The sequence below is a fragment of the Arvicola amphibius genome, chromosome 9 (assembly GCF_903992535.2).
Source record: "Arvicola amphibius chromosome 9, mArvAmp1.2, whole genome shotgun sequence".
NCBI lineage: Eukaryota > Metazoa > Chordata > Mammalia > Rodentia > Cricetidae > Arvicola > Arvicola amphibius.
This window is the reverse complement of record NC_052055.2, coordinates 40,775,798-40,793,402: the sequence shown is the minus strand read 5'-3', so window position 1 is coordinate 40,793,402 and position 17,605 is coordinate 40,775,798. Positions and strand designations below refer to the sequence as shown.

General features: G+C 49.4%; 1 protein-coding gene across 1 annotated transcript; it reads right to left on the bottom strand.

The window, feature by feature from the left end:
* Positions 1-3,985: 3,985 nt before the first annotated feature.
* On the bottom strand, positions 3,986-16,493 carry Ccdc134 (coiled-coil domain containing 134). Its single transcript, XM_038343501.2, has 7 exons — positions 16,365-16,493; positions 14,470-14,588; positions 12,636-12,757; positions 12,376-12,460; positions 10,686-10,867; positions 10,304-10,375; positions 3,986-5,342 (listed from the first exon to the last, which is right to left on the bottom strand). The coding sequence occupies exons 2-7, from the start codon at positions 14,570-14,572 to the stop codon at positions 5,217-5,219; spliced, it is 690 nt and encodes a 229-aa protein (XP_038199429.1). The 5' UTR covers positions 14,573-14,588; positions 16,365-16,493; the 3' UTR covers positions 3,986-5,216.
* Positions 16,494-17,605: the final 1,112 nt, after the last annotated feature.

Here is a 17,605-nt window from a genome sequence, read left to right as displayed (position 1 = left end):
CTCCACGGAAGGGGCGGGGCAGAATTCCCCCGCCCTGGGCCGCGCCCACCGCAGCCCCGCCCCCAGCCCCCGCGCCCCCATGTTTGTTGTCAATGGGACCAGGCTCCCCTTAGCCAATGGGCGCGCGAAGCGGCTCGTGGGGTGATGGCGCGTCATCGATCAGCAGCTCAGATTTGCATAGCGAGGCTCCGCCCCTCGCGGCCTCCCAGCGCCGTCGGAGAGTAGCCGCCAGGCCCTCGACCCAGCCTTCCTGTGCTTTAAAGGAGCCGCTACTTTCCCGTTGGATCAGCTCCAGGAGCGGCTTCGTCGAGAGTCCGGAAATAGAAGGGTTAATGCAGGGCTGCCCGGCAGCACCTTCCACAACCCCCTTTACGCTGTGAGCACATTACGTCATCCTCCCAGTAGCCTCTCCCTCACCCAGCCCTGGTGAGAATCATAGTACCCCAACACTTAGGGATAGACCATCCAGCCTGGCGGATCACCCAAGACTTGACAGGGTGTTGAATCGCCTCAGTGTCGACATATTACAACTGGCCCTCAATCTGGAGATCCTCAGGATCTTTCAAGGCCTTTAAAGACGGTCATTTGCCCAAGTCCACCAACGGTCTCTAGGGTAGGGACTCTCAGGATTCTGAAGCACCCACCACAGCAGTCATCTCAGCATCATCTTACAGGTGGTCGCACAGCACGCAAAGGTGCAAACTTCCAAGAAGGTATCCCGAGGAAACAAAGATTAGTGTTCAAAGAAATGCTGAGTAAACACATACACCCTGACATCCATCAGAGTTCTTTGTAACTAGGGAAAATCAAGAAACCCAGGAAGGCACTCTGAAATATCATGGCATCCTTAACAGATTATGGAATGGACATTAGAAAAAAGGACATGTGTATTTACTGACAGGAAAAAAAGACTTTCAGGGCAAACATAGGAAAATCTTCCTGTGAGTCTGAGGCAGCTGTTTCACGGGTCAGAACTAAAGAACATACAGGCTGTATGGAGAAACTTGTGGATCCATTAATCCACTCTGTGCGACTGGGCTGGTTAGGCAACTGTTGCTAAGCCTCAGTTTTGCCATCTTGAAAGTAGCACGGGACCACCTTTGTAATTTTCGTATCTATTTGATTTCCGTAGCAAGCACACAGCTCTTACCTTGTAGGTATAAATGTTGCAGCACTGAGGGCAAGGCTTCCCCAGAGCAAGTGTTGCAGCTCTGAGCGGAAAGGTAACAACCCTCACACAAGATATTTATTAGCAAAGACACAAGAGTGTGGCTGGGAGAAGCAGCAAAGAACTGAGCAGGAGGCGGGCTTTATATAGGGTTTCTTGGCCAGAGGGGAAAGGTTTCCTGATGGGATTCTGTGGCCTGATTTGGACTGCAGCTTCTCTCGCTTTTTTTTTTTGGGGGGGGGGGTAGGGCAGTTTGGCCACCTGTCTCTCCAGGGGCTGAAAACTGCTTTTAAGGTCCTTACAGTAATCTGGGAGACAGAACCTGGCCACTCAGGGGCTTCAAGGGGCTTACACTAAGTATTTCTGTGTGTTTGTGCATGTAAAAATAAAAATACTGAACATAAAATAACAGACAATGGCACAAGTGAGCAAGGAAGAAAGGTGTGATGAGACTAACAAGGGGCCTGATTTGTGACGCCAAGACTCTCGCCTGGGGCCAGGAAGCCTGCCACGAAACTCGATGACTCAAGTTCAATTCCTGGGACTCACAAAGTAGAGAGAACCAATTCCTGTAAGTTCTCTGTCCTTTACATGTGTGTGCTTGGCCAACAGGCCTAAGAAAGCACAAATGAAGGCTCAGTAGAAATGGTTGGTGACTCATGCCTTTTCTTTTCAGACAAGGTTTTATGCAGTCCATGCTGGCCTTGGAACTAGGTGTGTAGTGTTTTTTATTCTTTCTCTTAAAGATCTTTATTTTTTTTTTAAACCAGGCAGTGGCAGCACACACCTTTAATCCCAGCACTCAGGAGGCAGAGTCAGGCAGATCTCTGCGTTTGAGGACAGCCTGGTCTACAGAGTGAGTTCCAGGACAGAGAAACCCTGCCTTGAACCAAAAATTAATAAATAAATGGTAACAAGATGGTTACTGCACTGGGCCCAAACCTTAGCAAACGCTGACATCTCCTAGCCTTGCCCACATAACTGAAATTTCTCTTCCAGCCGGCTCCCACTGGGAGGCCAGCCTGTCAACACTACTCCCCAGGACCTGAGCTGTTCATCTGAAGCGTCTAAGTGTTACGTCACGGTATGTCCTGTGAGTTGGGTAGCTGCTGTACATCATAGAAATAGTTCCCACTGGCTTCCTCTAAGAGCTCTGCTTTCAGGCTTTCTCCATCAGCTTTCAGCTATCACTACCTCTGGGAAGCTTTCTGGCTGATTAATCAAGAGTTTGGCTGGAATGAGCTGAAACATAGGTAATGATGGTTGTCAGGGATGGCAGGGCAGATTTAAGTCCAGATGGTTTGACTGTCCAAGAGGAAAAGAGCAGAGGCAGGAAGCTAGGCCAAAATACCTGTTCATTTAAAGAGGTGAGGGAAGACACAGAGCAGACAAGGACAGAGCTCCAGAATGGGCTGGAGAGATGGCTCAGTGGTTAAGAGCACTGCTGCTCTTCCAGAGGGCCCGGGGTTCAAGTCCTAGCAATTCCCACATGGCAGTTCACAACTGTCTGTAACTCCTGTTCCAGCAGATCTGACACTTTCACACCAATGCACATAAAATAAACTAAAATAAATAAAATAACCCTGGTAGATCATCCCCAAAAGCCCTCAACATCTATCTGGACAATGACTAGGGAGGGCAGAAGAAAATAGAGGACTGAGGGGAAGGAAGGAGAGACATCTAGCAATGACTGGAGATATTTTTAGTTGTCCTAAGTGCAGGACTGCTACTGGCATCTAGTACGTGGTGACCAGGGGTACTGCTAAATATCGTACACCACTCAGGATAGCCTTCTCACGCAACAGTAAAATAGTTCAAAATGCCAACAGTGCCACTGTTGAGCTGCCCTGCCTTAAAGGATAATTTAGGGGCTCCAGAGTCTCCAGGAGTGCTATGGACTGGACTTATAAGACTGGACAATGCAAGACCACAATGTCACTATTGCCATCATGAGCACCCCTAGCAATGGCCACTGATCAGGCCACTAGAAAATATACACACTCTTGTTACCTCAGCCACTGCCACTACCTAAACACACAATTGGTAGAGCTGCTATCACATAATTGAACACAGTGCTGGGTAAGCTGAAGAAGCCAGTGCCCTCATTCAAGTGTTTTGTGTTTTTGTTTTCTAAATCCACCCACCCACCTACCCACCACCAGGCATGGTGACACATGCCTTTCATTCCAGTACTCAGAAGGCAAGGGCATGTGGATCTCTGTGAGGTCAGCCTAGCCTACAGAGTGAGTTCCAAGGCAGCCAGAGCTACATAGTGAGACCCTGTCTCAAAGACACAAAAAGAGACAAAAACAAAAAGATAGGTCCCCAGCCAAGCTGGCCTGGTTCTTTAGAAGCTCTTCCCTCAGTTAAAGGAAGAAACATTTTCCTTGCAGAGCCAGCAAAGATGATGAATAGGGAGGACCTTCATGGCTGGCTCTGACCCTCACAAGCACTCACTCAGCTTCGACAGGTGATGGGTAGAAGTCATCCTTTTCATAGGCCTAGTGCCGTCATCTCCTCTAAACCTCACAGGAACTGGCTGGGTCACACAGCTGGAAAGGGACAGGACTGGGAATGCAGCCCAGGTCTCTGGAGCCAGCTGTGTATTTCTTCTGCCTCACAAGGGAGACAAGCATTTCTGATGGGAAAATTTCTCCAGCCCTCCTCCCAATGACTTCTCATTTCTTTACTTTTCCTGAATGGCTGTTGGGATGCAGGCTACTCAGGATCTTCCATGAAATCTCCCTAACACATGGCTTCCCTTTGCTATCCTAGCCAGTAGAAAAGTCAGCCTCCAAGGAAATAGTTTAGAGCTTGGCAGAGGATTCAGACATCATCAAGTTTATTTTACCAATGAAGGCACAGCACAGGGAAGGGAGAGTAGGCCAGGATCAGTCAGGCTATGACTCAGGTCTCATGAGCACGGTCAGCAGTAAGAGGGAAACTTTATATGGAAGGTAGGGTATGGCTGGGAATGATACAGGGATGGTGGGTGTCTCTGTGCCTTTAGGAGATACATTCTGGCTTGGCAAGATCAAAGAGGCGGTGCTGTAATTTCAATAGAGTCAAGGCAGCCACGTGCCTTGGGATTCACAGAAACCAGGCTGCCCTCTGAGGGCCTAAATTCCTTCCACAGCTTCCTGTCCTGTGCCCATGGGACTCCGCTTGAACCCTGAACTGGGAAGCCCACTGTCTGATCACTCCAGCTCCCAGTAGCCCCATTACAAAGCAGTCTCCTGTAACCTGTCTCTTACAGCCTCTTCCCACACACAGGCTCTATTTTTCAGCAGCAGAGAGAACAAGTTGATTGTCCCTTGAACCAGCTCAATGACTGTCCTCAGTTATCTGAGAATAGAGATCATGTTCTTTTAAGGTCTCCTTGAAACAAACACCCTCCCAGGACACTTGTGGGTCCCCTCTCCAAACTAGTCCCTCATGAAGGGCAGCAGTGAGTGAAGAAGAGGCCTAAACCCGACTCGTTTCACTGCAATGCAAAGGCCTGGGCTCCCTCCTGATGAGGGAGAAACATACTCCAGGCTGGTCTTGACATCTCTAGGAGCTTCTGGTACCCTTACAACCTCCTCATCAGCCTTGGTGAGGCCAGTGGATTTGCTGGCTCATAGTGTTGCTCTGCAGAGAGCTGTTGGACTGGTGCTAGGCAGCCCAGGAATACAGGGAGGCCAGCTGCAAGCATGGCACCTTCATCTGTAACTCAGAGCCAGGTTCTACTGCTTCCTCAAAGGGCATCCACTAAGAGGATCCAGACCAGGAGTCCCTTCAGTCAGCCTCCCCCAATAGTTTCCCTACAAGTCCTGTCTGCAGAACAGTGTCCTCTCAAGGTCTCCATGGTGTGCCCTAAGATCCCAGAGGCTCAGTCTTTCTAGTCGAGGCTCAGACCCAGCTCCCGAGGACACAGTAAACACAGAGTCCCCATCTGGAACTGGCTGTTGCTCACCATGGTGCTAGACGCTGCTACACCATAGCCACACGGTTGCGCCTCTTCTGACTGGCCTTTTGCTGAATCCTTAGGCCCCAAACTGCTGCAGGGCTACAACTCGGACTGGGTTCTTGAGATTCTTGGGCCTTTTCGAATCTCTTTCCGCTTCTCCTCCTTCTTCCGGCGTTTTTCTTCTTCCCTCAGGGCCTTCTGGAAAGGGTCAGTGCTAGGAATGAACTGAGATGAGCAGAGTAATTTAATTTAGGAGTATCAAAGAGTTTCCGCCCAGCTAAATCATGGAATGTAAAACGAGAAGATCCCAGAGAAAGCCCCGCCTCCAGGAAGTCCCAGACAAGGAAGTCGATGAGAGGGCTCTGGGAAAGCAGGACTGTATCTAGAGATAATCAGGAGCTTGACAGGCAGACAGAGAATACAGGAGATTCCAGGTCTGGGGGACAATGCCAGCTGAGGTGTGAACTGGAAAACAAATACTCTCTTAAGGAAGAGGGAGCAGTGTGGCTCTTGGAGTATCTGCCTGACACCCTTCAGGAGCAAAGCAAGCTAGGAATCCTAGACTACAGGTGCTGCCACTAGGGAACAAGGAACAGTCCCCAGGAGAGGAGCACACAGGAGCAAAGTGGGCCAGAAGAGAAAGAGATGGGACTTCCAGGCAGGCAGGGATGGGAAAGGACAAGGATTCGGGGGCAACTTCAGCTTCAATCCCAGGGCACGACTCTCCTCCCTCCATGCTTTTCCTCAAGTCTCATTCAACCCATAGCTTCTGTTGCTCTCTGTGGCTAAATAACTAACTTGCATCTCTATGTCTATTTGTCTCTGTAACCGATGGCTGGTTTCCATGACGACACTCCGGCAGGCCTTTGCACATGCTGTGGCCTAGGCCCAGAATGCCCTTTCCAGCCCTGTCTGCTTTGTCTCATTTGCTCCAACTCTGCTCCCACTACCCTGGGGACCTCTTCCACGGCTGCCTCCTCACGGGCACTCGCCCTCCTCGCTGGCACCCTCGCTTCAGCTTTGTACTAATTTATTCTTGTGCTCCTCCTTTGTGGTCACCTATGGCAGCATGTTCTGTGAAGACGCAATGCTGGTATTGGATGTTGTACTCCACTATGTCCCAAGCACAGAGCCTCACAACAGCATTCAGTGTGCACTTCGAACAAAATGAACATGAGACTATAAAACACAGAAGTATCCAAAACTCAGACTGAATGGACAAGTGTGATCAAGATAGGCATTAAAAACAAACTAAGAGTGCCACCTTGTGGCTTAATCTACCTGCCACATACGCAGCCATGCGCATCTCTGGGAAAAGGGGGACACCCCAGTAGTGTTCAGAGATGGGCCACACAACTAGTGGAATGCCCAGCTAACTAGAACTAATCCAACCAGGCATTGCATGCACCTCCAGAGAGCTGCCACTCTCATCTCAAGAGAATCTTCTCACTGAGAGGGTCACACTGAATACAAGATGGTAGACAGGCTGGGGATCATTTGGATAGCATGCGTAAAGCCCTAGATTCAAGCCCCAGTACGGGGAGGAGGGGGGAGTGGGAAAACTATCGGGATCATCCCTGACCAACAAGAAGGAATTATGTTGCTCCTATAGTAGTGTCTAAGATACTATATTATGATAATGATATTATGACACTATATGATATGATATTATATATTATGATAATGTTACACTAAATTTATCTTTTTTTTGGTTTTTCAAAACAGGGTTTTTCTGTAGCTTTGGAGCCTGTCCTGGAACTCGCTCTATAGATCAGGTTGGCCTTGAACTCACAGAGATCCTCCTGTCTGTCTCCCGAGTACTGGGATTAAAGGTGTGCACCACCACTGCCTGATCTTGGAAGTACTCTGACACCATCTGTATGACAGAAGCACATGTGACTTACACTGCCAGAAGAACTACTTGCAGAAATTTAGCATCTCCCTAGGTGCCACCTTGTGGTGGACAGAATCTCCAAGACCCTGAGCACCTGAGTGTGTTGACTGAGTACACCTAGAATCAAGGTCTTGCCCAGGGCTACTTATCAGGGTTATGATGATAGAAAGCAGCCTTGAGGGGTATATCATTGGGAAGGGGTAGTAGCTACTTTGATGGGAAAACCATATTCCCTACTCTTTCTGTATAAAACAGGAACCTCAGAGGTTCGGCTAGATATAAACAGCCAGGCATGGTCCACTGTGGTTCAGCTGGGTTAAAAAACTAAGGTGTGAACAGAAATTAGTAAACACTGCAGGTGTGGCCATGTGTGGTGGCATATGGCTGTAGTCCCAGCACCTGGAGTCCCAGCAAGCAAATCTGGAGTTGAGGCTAGCCTGCCCTTCATGTCTAGCCTGCGCTTCATGAGACCCTGTCTCAACAAATAAGGAAACAACAGAGAAACCCAGGAAAGGAGTTGCAGGTCTGGCTGCTATCTTTTAAAAGTCATGTGTCTAAAGTTGGCCCTTGACTGGCAGCTGGGAATCATAGTCTAAATAAGTAAAAGTGGTTCACTGTTCCCAAACTGTCTGTGAAATCAAAATGGTTTATGATAAGTTTCCTCGGAGCAGCTTGGAGTTTGGGTACTAGTTAGATACAATGCACTCATAACCAACTCCCAGTAAAAACCAAAGCACTGGGTCTCTAGTGAGTTGATAAAGGAAGCTCTTACATACTACAACTTGTTGCTGGGGGAATTAAATACATCTGTGACCACTGGAAGCAAATGCTAACAGCTGGTTTCCCATGTGTCAAGGCTGGTGTCAAATTCCAGAGCTCAAGTGATCATCCCAGTCAGCCTCCCAAATAGCTGGGATCACATGTGTGCCGCCACAACCGGTCAACAGGTCTCTATAATTTGGATCACATGTGTGCCATCACAACTGGCCAACTGGTCTCTATAACTGGGATCACAGGTGTGCTGCCACAATTGGCCAACAGATCTCTATAATCTTGTAGAAACTCCCTTGTCCCACTCACATCTGAACCTTCTGAAGGCTCTAGGTAAAAGGGGGGGGTGACTAGAGAAAAAAAAATCATAGGCATTGAGATGGGACACATGAATAATTCAGCACTTGAGCACCTAGGAAGGGCTTGAGACTCTAGAAGGCACAGAAAACACAGTGGCAGGTGCCACTAACCGTCACGGGGTGTGTAGTCCTCATCCACATGATGGGAACACTCACACTGACACAGTCTGTGTCTCACACCATCAGAGGTCTGCTCAGAGTACCTATGTACCCACGAAGGATGGTAAAACCTGCTTTTACTCTCACAGATAAACTACCTTTTATTCTTTTTTTTTTTTTAAAGAGATTTTCTGTGTAACCGTAGCTGTCCTGGAACTCACTCTATAGATCAGACTGGCTTTGAACTCAGAGATTTGCCTGCCTCTGTCTCCCAAGTACTGAGATTAAAGGCATGTGCCAACATGACCTGGTCTTTCTTTTATTCCTAATGCCTAAGCAGCCTTGGGTTATACGACACAGGCAACTGAGGTTAAAATTCTGCAGTTAAATACCCTCAATGTACTGAAGACTTAAAAGTGTAAAGCAGAAGAGAAAGGGCCACAGGAATGTCTGTCCACGGTGAATGACTGTTGCTTTGGGCTTATCTATTGCTTCCTATAATTATTAACAAATACATTCAATGAGATTGGCAGGTAAAAATCTAAATTTTAGGTGGATATAACGGATAATATACATTGATTTTAGGTGATATTCTGATGGTTTAAAATGAGACTCACTAGTCCCCCCAATATTTAAGTCTGGGTTGAGTCGGGGACCCAGAGAACATGATAATTGTAGTCAGTTCTGCAGGTTGGCTTTACCCTAGTACTCAGACTAGCTAGCTGTGGTGGCTTGTGCCTATAATCTCAGCACTTGGAAGGCTAAGGCAGGAAAGTGGAAAGTTTAAGGTCAACTGGGGTTACAGAGCAAGACTCTGTCTCAAAAAACAAACCAACAATCAAAAAGCAGTATCTAAGTGCAGCCTCAATAAATGACATGAAACAAACCGAATAGATTTGGTCATCGCCTCTTGGTCAGATTAACCAGGCAGTAGGCTATGGAGTACACCATTTGCAATGGTGCTGGGCCCCTTCCTGTGTTCTTGCTGAGGACACTAATAATGCAAAATCTGGAAAGTTCTTTTGTTTGATTAATTTTGTTTTGTTTTAAGGCAGTTTTAGGTCAGACTGGCCTCAGATTCAGTAGACAGCCAAGGTGTCCTCTTGCTCCAGCCTCCTGGGTGCTGGGGTTACAGGTGAGGATCACACCTCCCAGCTAGCAACTTTACCCAGAGCGTTTCTCAGGATTACTTTTGCAGAGAGACTAATCTTGGAAGGATGAGTATCTTTCCCTGGATAATGCATAGATCTAGTCAATTCACTATGAAGAAAGATGGCAAACTTTCCAAGCATAGAGGTCTGCAGGCATAATGCAAACCCACTAAACACACAGCATCTGCCTGGCCTTCCATGTAAAGATCTGGAAGAACAGGGTATCCAAGACGATGAGCCCAACAGTCAAGCTACCGCTTTTGCTGCACTGAAGAACATCTGTGATCTGCTGGCATCTACAAGCAGTAGCAGGCTACTGTGTCAGTCTGCAAGCAGGTACAGCCTTGGACCCATCAGACTCCACACCCTCTGCACAGGCATCAGTCCTCGTTTCCTAGGCATGGGGGCCCTTCTTTCCCGTCCTTCTGGCCCTGCCCTGCTCCCTCTGGTCCCTTCTTCCCTGCATGTGTCACCATCTGTCTTCTCAAACTGCAGCTGTTAGCCCCAAAGCCAATTTTAGAACTCTAGATGAAAGGCATGTGTAGGAGTGAGAACAGAAGCCCCGGTGTACCAGAACCACAGGCTCAAAGCTGGGAACATCATCTGACCTCACCTGGTCATTCTGACATTCACAACTTGGGGTACATACTGTGCAATGAGATAAAGATGCTCACTGCCGCAGGAATCCCACTGTCCCCCAATCTCCACTCCATCCCAGCTATGGTACATATTCAGAGAGGAACGATGATTTGTCAAAACCTTCAGTGACTTGAGTAATGATTTCTGGACCTGTATTCACTGGGGTGTCCACTTCCAAGTTTAAAGCTCTCAGTCTACCCTAGGCCTTAGCCCTGCAGACCCAGCCTCCCACACCTACCAGACACAAAGCAGTCACAGGACCCAGCAGCTCACCTCTGTCCGGTCCATTCTGAATGGGTTCTGGAAGTCAGAGTCTTTCTCAGCGATCCCTAGCTCCTGGGCCATCTGTGGATGAAAAAACTAGTCACCCTCTGCTGCCTTCTGTTCCCTGATTACCGGACAGCCATTCCCACTATGCATGGACTTAAGCCTCAAACCCAGGCCCAGATGTGGGCCAGAAACAATCCCTAGGGACTCCAAGTCAGCACAGGACCCCTTGAATTAAGCCTCTATGACCCAAAGTGCCCTGAGACACACAAACAAACGTTAACTAAGCATTCACAACCGAGGATAACTGACAGGGCCAACCATAGACAGACACGAGGTTCCCAGCCCACCACTTGACAGGGTTCCCAGCCTTCTTACCAGTCCTTACCAGGTTGAGGATGGGTGAGTGGGGCCCCTGGTCAAAGACACCTGTCTGATTGCAGAAGCTGATGCCCCACCGGATGAGGAGGTTCCAGTTGGAATTACGGTCAAAGTAGTGGTGCACGATCTTTGGGAAGCGCAGCACCACATCACCAAAGAAGGCTGTGTTCTCCACCACGTGCGAGAAAGCTGGCAAGAGGCTCTTAGTGAGTCATCAGGGTAGTTGCTCTTCTCCTCTTGTCCACCCAGATGGCCCCAGACCTCCTCCAGGAATGGAGGCACTTACAAAATCCCCCAACCAGAGAAGGGTCGGCACCCATTGATCACAGGCTGTTCACTGCATGTGCAATATGCAGTAAGACCCTCTAAAGTCCCCATTGATGGAATTTGGAGGGAGAGACAATGGCTGATCCTGTTTTACAGACTATGTTGGTTAGGTGCTTGTTTTATTTGTTGTTGGATTCTTTTTTTTTTCAACTTGACATAAGCTAGTCATCTGGGAAGAGGGAACTTCAATCAGATCCCTCTAATGCCATGGTCCTAGATCACTATATCTAAATGAGGAAATTAGCAATACTTTAACTTACCTACAACTATTTGTCATTTGAATTTGGTCAGTTTTCCCACAAATGAGACCAACAGATCAGTTTACACTGGGATTAGAATGTTCACTCTAATGACAGGTCCCCAGACCCAGATAACAACAAAGAGTAGCCATCTCTTTACTCCTAGAGCAGAGAGGACCCGGAGAGCCCTGCCTAGTGCTGGCTGGGCATCACAGAGGGGCAAGCAGAAGCCAAAGATCTGCCAGGCTGGCATGTGGGACATGGACCCATAGACTTCAGAATAATCTTGAAGCTCAGAGAACTGAAGAGTTAGTTTGGTTCACAGAGGAGCAAAGGCAAATGACTTGTTCTCTTCCAACTGGAGAAGAGAAGCAGCTCCCAGGCATGAGGAGTGGCCCTGTAAAAGTCATCGTTCCTACGCATGAGCTGTTCCCTCCTCTCAGTGACTCTCAGGACTGGTGAGGTCAGGCCTTTAATCCCAGCACTCAGATGGCAGAGACAGGTGGATCACAATGCATTTGAAGCCAACCTGGTCTACACATCAAGTTCTAGGACAGCCATGGTTACATAGTGAGAAGAAACAAAAATGTCATCTGTTGGCAGGCATGAGTGAGGAGGGACTGCCACTGAAGAGACGTTCTTGCAAGAGGGGGCAAAGGGACGTGAAAGATCCCTTCATCTTACTCACTTTTCTACCCTTGTCTAAAAGGGGATTTAAGGAGCTTGTGTATTTTACTATAGAAGCAAAGAGTGTTGGCAATCACACTCTGACTCAGCTATCTGACAGGCCTCGACCACTTCACCTTCCAACAGAAACAATCCCTACCTCCCCTCCCAAAAAGTAGCTGGCAGACTCTGTCCTGACCCTCGGTGGGGAGGGCAGAGATTCTTTTCTGGTTTACCCTGTCCTAGGCACAGGACAACATAAGGGAATATGTGCAAGGGCAGGGAAACTGGCTCTGGACGCCAGGAATGTTTAGAGAACCACAGACTAGGCCTTATCCACCCCAGGCCAACTACTCAGGCATCACATGAAGATATTCCCAGGGGACAAATGACGAGAACAGAGAAGGACCAGCTAGAGAATACCAGGGTGGCAGGCAACAAAGCCCAGTGCTGGGGAGACCATACCGTCCTTCAGCTTCTCGTCCTGGGGGAAGGGCCCGTCGGGGAGCACATTGGCAGCATTGAGTACTGTCCGAGAGTCCTCCAGCACCTGCAGGAACCCCATGTCTGCTAAGTGGCCCTGTGGGGACCCTCACAACCTAGCTCCAGCCCCAGTTACCTGAACGCTGTTCCCACTATCCCGCATATACAGTCACTTCCTCATTGAACACTACCTCGCAGAGAACTCATCTGTCTGCTGGGAGCGGCCCTGTTCCCTGACACACCTTAAAGAGTCCCTTCAGCATGACATCAAGGATCTTGTACTGCTGGTGGATGTCATTCAGCTGGGCCAGGTTCTTCAGTGCCAATAACTGCTCCCGCCGCTTCACCTCAAACATCTTCTTGTCTGAGCACCATTAAGTTAAGGGACTAGCAGAAAACACCTACCCGAGCAATCTGATGGCCCTGACTCAGAGGGCCCCTTTCTGACCCATGCTACTAAAAGCCTTGGATGGCCACAGCTGGGATGCCCCTGGGGAGAGTTGGGCTGCCTGTGAAGTATACAGGTCCTGTAATGTACCACTTCTCCAGATCTCAGAGACTCCACACCCAGAAAAGAACCGAAAGCCAACACTCCAAGACCTGGCACCTACCCTCCCATCGCTGTGTCTTCCCGTCATCTCTCACAAGCATTCATTGTTCCATGACCTCCAGCAATCCGCTTAAACTATAACCTCAGCCCGAGATGCCCCCGCCATTCTTCTGGAGCTTTTATCCTCAAGACCTTGCTCAGAAAGAAGGTCCACAGTACAGTGCTTCTCCCAAGACCTCCAGTATCCACCAGAGCCTCGATCCAGAGAACCAAGGCCGTTCACTTGGATGTTCTGGTGGTTTAAATGAGAATGGCCCCCATAGGTTCATATTTAAATGTTTGGTTCCCAGTTTGTTAGACCCTTTAGGAAGGATTAGGGGTGGAAGTGTGATCTTGTTGGAGATGCATCACTGGAGATGGGCTCTGAGGTTTCAGAAGCCCACACCAAGCAAGTCTCTCTTTCTCTCTGCCTCCCGCCTATAGACAAGGATATAAGCTCTTAGCTACTGCTCCAGTACCATGGCTGCCTGTCTTCCCACCATGATGATCAAGGACTAACCCTCTGAAACTGTAAACAAGCTCCCAATCTTGTAAACCTTGGTCATGGTTTCTCTTCACAGCCACAGAACAGTAACTAATGCACATGTTTCTCCTTCTAGCTCTGTGAATGCCTCAAAACCAGGGATGGTCTTTGTTATTCTTTTGGCCCTTTAAGGGGCAAGCCATGCCCACTCCCGGTGACCCCTGACCTCTTGCCGCCATATTGGATCTCTCTCTTCCTGTCCTCTCTTGGCGTCTTGGCGTGTGCGCATGTCTGTCTCTGTCTGTGTCTCTGTCTGTCTGTCTCTCTCTGTCTCTGTCTCTGTCTCTCTCTCCTCTAAGTAATAAATGTCCAGTTTTATGTCTGCCTACTGTGTCCATGTCTGTCTGACCCTGCCACAAGCCGCTCCGGGGTGGCACCGGGAACCCACTAGCATTTCCCTCTGCTAGCTGCTCTGACCCGCCGGGCTCCAGCTGCTCTGTGAGCTGGCTGCCTCCTGCTCACATGGCCCCCGGGGATCTTGCAGGGACCCACAGTCGTCTCTGCCTTGGGACTGGTTGCTCCCAGAGTCCGCTGCCTGCCTACAGCTGCCGCCTGGGACTTTAAAGCATTTTTAAAAAACAACAGTCTTGTTTCATCCGTGTGTTGCCAAGACATGGCTCAGAGAACCAGTGTCAAGATAAACTAGTAATCCAGAGTTCTGGAGGATCTGCCTGGGGTCTTAACCAGCCAGGCGCTACACATGACACTCCTCATTTGCAGAGCTGAGAGATGGGCCTAAACTTCAGTTAACAGATGGGGAACCAGCTCAGGAGAAAACTGACTTGCTTATAGTCTGGCTAAAGCTTGTTTCCTCCTTCCTCCCGTTCTTCCCAACTCTGCTCATTCCTGGGATTTCCTCTAAGAAGTTATGGGCACTGAGAGATCTCATTTACCAGCCCTTCAAAAACAGCTCATTTACCCCACCCAATCCCCAAAGAGATACAAATCTTGAGGCTGGGGTCCACGGTGGTCTTTAGGGTGCCTGTGACTTCTGTGCCAGACAACAGTAGGACAAAGATGGACACGAGGAACTGAAGAGGGTCCATGTCTGAGACTCTGGAGCTACAGGAGTAAACCAGAGAAGGTGAGTGAGTTCGGTGAAAAGCAACTTCCTCAGACATGGCCCAACCTCCAAATGCCAAGAATTCAGCTTTGGGAAGCCCTGAAGATCTAGCCCGGACTGGAGACTAGCACACACACAGTACAGGTCTATAGGACTGCAGGAGAAAGACAGGAAGAGGGACTTGGCAATGCTTACAATAGTGGATGGGGTGACTGAAGCCAGAGATCTAGGAGGGAGTGTGAGAACATCTGCCTTTGTAACTGGGCAATTGTCCCAGCTCTCTAAACCACGGCGTCTTTACTTGTAAAACTGGACTTAGGAGGTCTCTTTCCTGATGCAGAGGGGCAGGTCTGGATGATGTACTATGTCTGGAGGAAGGGGCTGGCCAATAGCACTCCTCTAGTTCCCTGCTCTAGCCTCCTTGGAGGGTACCAACCAGGAACTCTCAGGCAGTGAAAAAATATGTAAAACTTGTGTGGGTTCCCCCTTCTCCAACTTCTTCCAACATCAGAACAAACATACAAGCAAATATACTTAATAAAAAAGGGCTAGGGAGATGATTTGATTGGTAAAGTTAGAACCATGAAGTTTTGAGTTCGATCCCTAGCATCTACGTACACACTGGGCACAGTGCATGTTTGTGGTTTAGAGCTGGAGACAGAACGATCCCTGGGATTCAACTAGTCTAGCTGAATCTAGGAGCCCCAGGTTCGGTGAAAGACACTGTCTCAACAAATAGGGTAGAGGACAATTAAGGAAGATATTTGATATTGGCCTCTGGCCTCCACATGCGCACACACGGAAGTGTCCACACATGAACACGTACACAATTTAAAAAGAAAATCATGAGAAGAAGCTGATCAGGTACAACATTGGTAAGTGGGGGCCATGAGTAGTGGCTCGTGACTTTAAGCCTATCACTTGGGAGGCTGAGGCAGGAGAGCTCCCTTAAGTTTGAGACTAATCTATGGTACATGGTGAGATCGTGTCTAAAACTCCAAAATGGATAGAAAAATGGGTGGGAAATAAAAGTCAAGGGAGGTTTCATACTTAGATACCCAGTTTTTACTAATGTTTCCATTTGGGGGTCCAAAAATAAACGAATGAATGAACAAATGAAAGGCCTGTCCAGAGCCTCACAGTTGATCCTACACTGAGCCAAAAGTCCAACTCTCAGGTCAGTGTCTCTTGTCTCTAAATAAGGAAAGGGCACCTGATATCAAAGCTGGCCACACCCCACCTCAACCCAGAGTTTGAATTGCTCAGTCAGAGGCCGTTTCAGAGGCCGTTAGAACCTCTGCCCCGACTTCCTAGACGGGACAGCTGAAGTCTAGAGAAGGGCTCCAAGATCATTCAGGACCCTCCACATCCCGCTTCACGTTCCAGGACCCTAGGGAACCTGAATCAGGCCACGGCAAAACTTAGGTAAACAGAAATTTACCAGATAAACTAAGATAACTCGAGCAGGACAAACGTGAGAAAGGAAAGAAAGAAGCGGACTGTGGGGACAGGTCTGGGTTTCTTTACTGTAACTCTACTATTCGGCCTCTAAACCTCGCTTCTGTCCCGAACGTCCCTAGAGCTCTTCCAGGCTCGGCAAGCGACTCTGAACTTGTTTAGAAGAGCCAGTGGTAGCGGCCGGACGCTGGTACGTTAGGGCTAGCGAGCCCATGTAAGAGGTGTCCGAGTCTCGAAACCCGGACGCAGGGCGGTGGGCTCCGCACTCCCCTCCCAAGAAGCCGACACCACAGCCCAGCAGCCCCGCCACCACCTACCCGGGCCGGCGGTGCAAGGAGATGAAGGCAGCCCCTCGGCGTGCAGCTCAACTCCCGGACGCAGCCAACTCCGGCGAAAGCGCGGAACTCTAGAGCACCTGGCCAGCCGCGCACCGAGACCAACCACCGTCCCACCCACTGCGCTGCTCCGGACCAATGAGATCGGGCCGCGACCGCCGCGCGCCGCTGACTTCACTTCCGGCCCCGCCCCTGGCGGGCTCCAGTGCCTGTCACGACAGCTGTCAGCCCCGGCGTGGTCTGGTCGAAGGCGTCCCTCGGCGCGGCCGATCTCATTTCTGGTCGAGTTAGAGGAAGCTAAGCTAAGTTGCGGTGGGGGCTTTACCTTGCTTAAAACACTTCAGCAAGCCCAGGCCCGAAACCCTGGCTGCCCAGGCGCTGCAAGTGAGATGCTTGATGTCTCATCTGAGTCTTCTTTAAACCGCAGTTCACAAGATCCAGAGAACTTTTGAAAGAACTAGCAGAACTCCTAGTACGGAACGCGGGTAGCCACTGCTTGCCGCTCCAGTCCACTAATTTCTAAACTAGAGCGCTCCGTCTGGACATACATTTTCAGTTTTGCTCGGGGTTGGGGGTTGGGGGGGGGTGTCAGGACAGCTAGATCGGGGAAGACAGGTGGAGTGGTCAGTTAAAGCGCAGAGGCCCAGGCTGGGCTGATAAACAGGCGTGGGCAGAGTTGTCTGTCAGCAGCCAGCGACTGGTAGCTGTTAAAAGATCACTGCCCATGTGGGCTTTGAGAGGGCTGGCTTGAGCCAGGGGAGCTGAGGCAGATTTGCTCAGCAAGGCAGGCTGAGGGTTTGATTGCCTTTGCTTGAGATTTATACCTCTCCCTATGACCACTCGAGGGAAAGACACCCTCAGAGTTCCAACCACCAGCCCTTGCTCTGCCCTCCCAGCTCAGGGTCCTCTTGTTCTCTATGCACATCTACTATGAGACACTTTGCACAGGCTCCTTAAATGCCGTCTCCGCTCCGCCTCTCTCCACCCTTGTTAAAACCCAGTGTCCGACTGACAGCTGAGGAACAAGTTTCAGAAAGGGGAGTTCAGAAAGAAAGCCCACACAGGGATGTGAACTCATTGTTTTATTTCAGGATTCCATTTTCACGGTGGAGGAAATGGCTCCTGGCGAAGAACTGAGATTGACATTTTTCCATCAACGACTGTCCTGAATTTTTCTACAGGTCTCCCTTCTTTCCATGTCTGGGCCTTCGTGTCCTTAGAGC

Excerpts from the sequence above, each read along its gene's own strand:
- Ccdc134 (XM_038343501.2), bottom strand. The coding sequence starts at position 14,572 with ATGGACCCTCTTCAGTTCCTCGTGTCCATCTTTGTCCTACTGTTGTCT. Across the intron at positions 12,461-12,635 it reads TGCTGAAGGGACTCTTTAAG|GTGCTGGAGGACTCTCGGAC; the intron begins GTGTGTCAGGGA and ends GGGTTCCTGCAG. Across the intron at positions 10,868-12,375 it reads GGACGAGAAGCTGAAGGACG|CTTTCTCGCACGTGGTGGAG; the intron begins GTATGGTCTCCC and ends GCCTCTTGCCAG.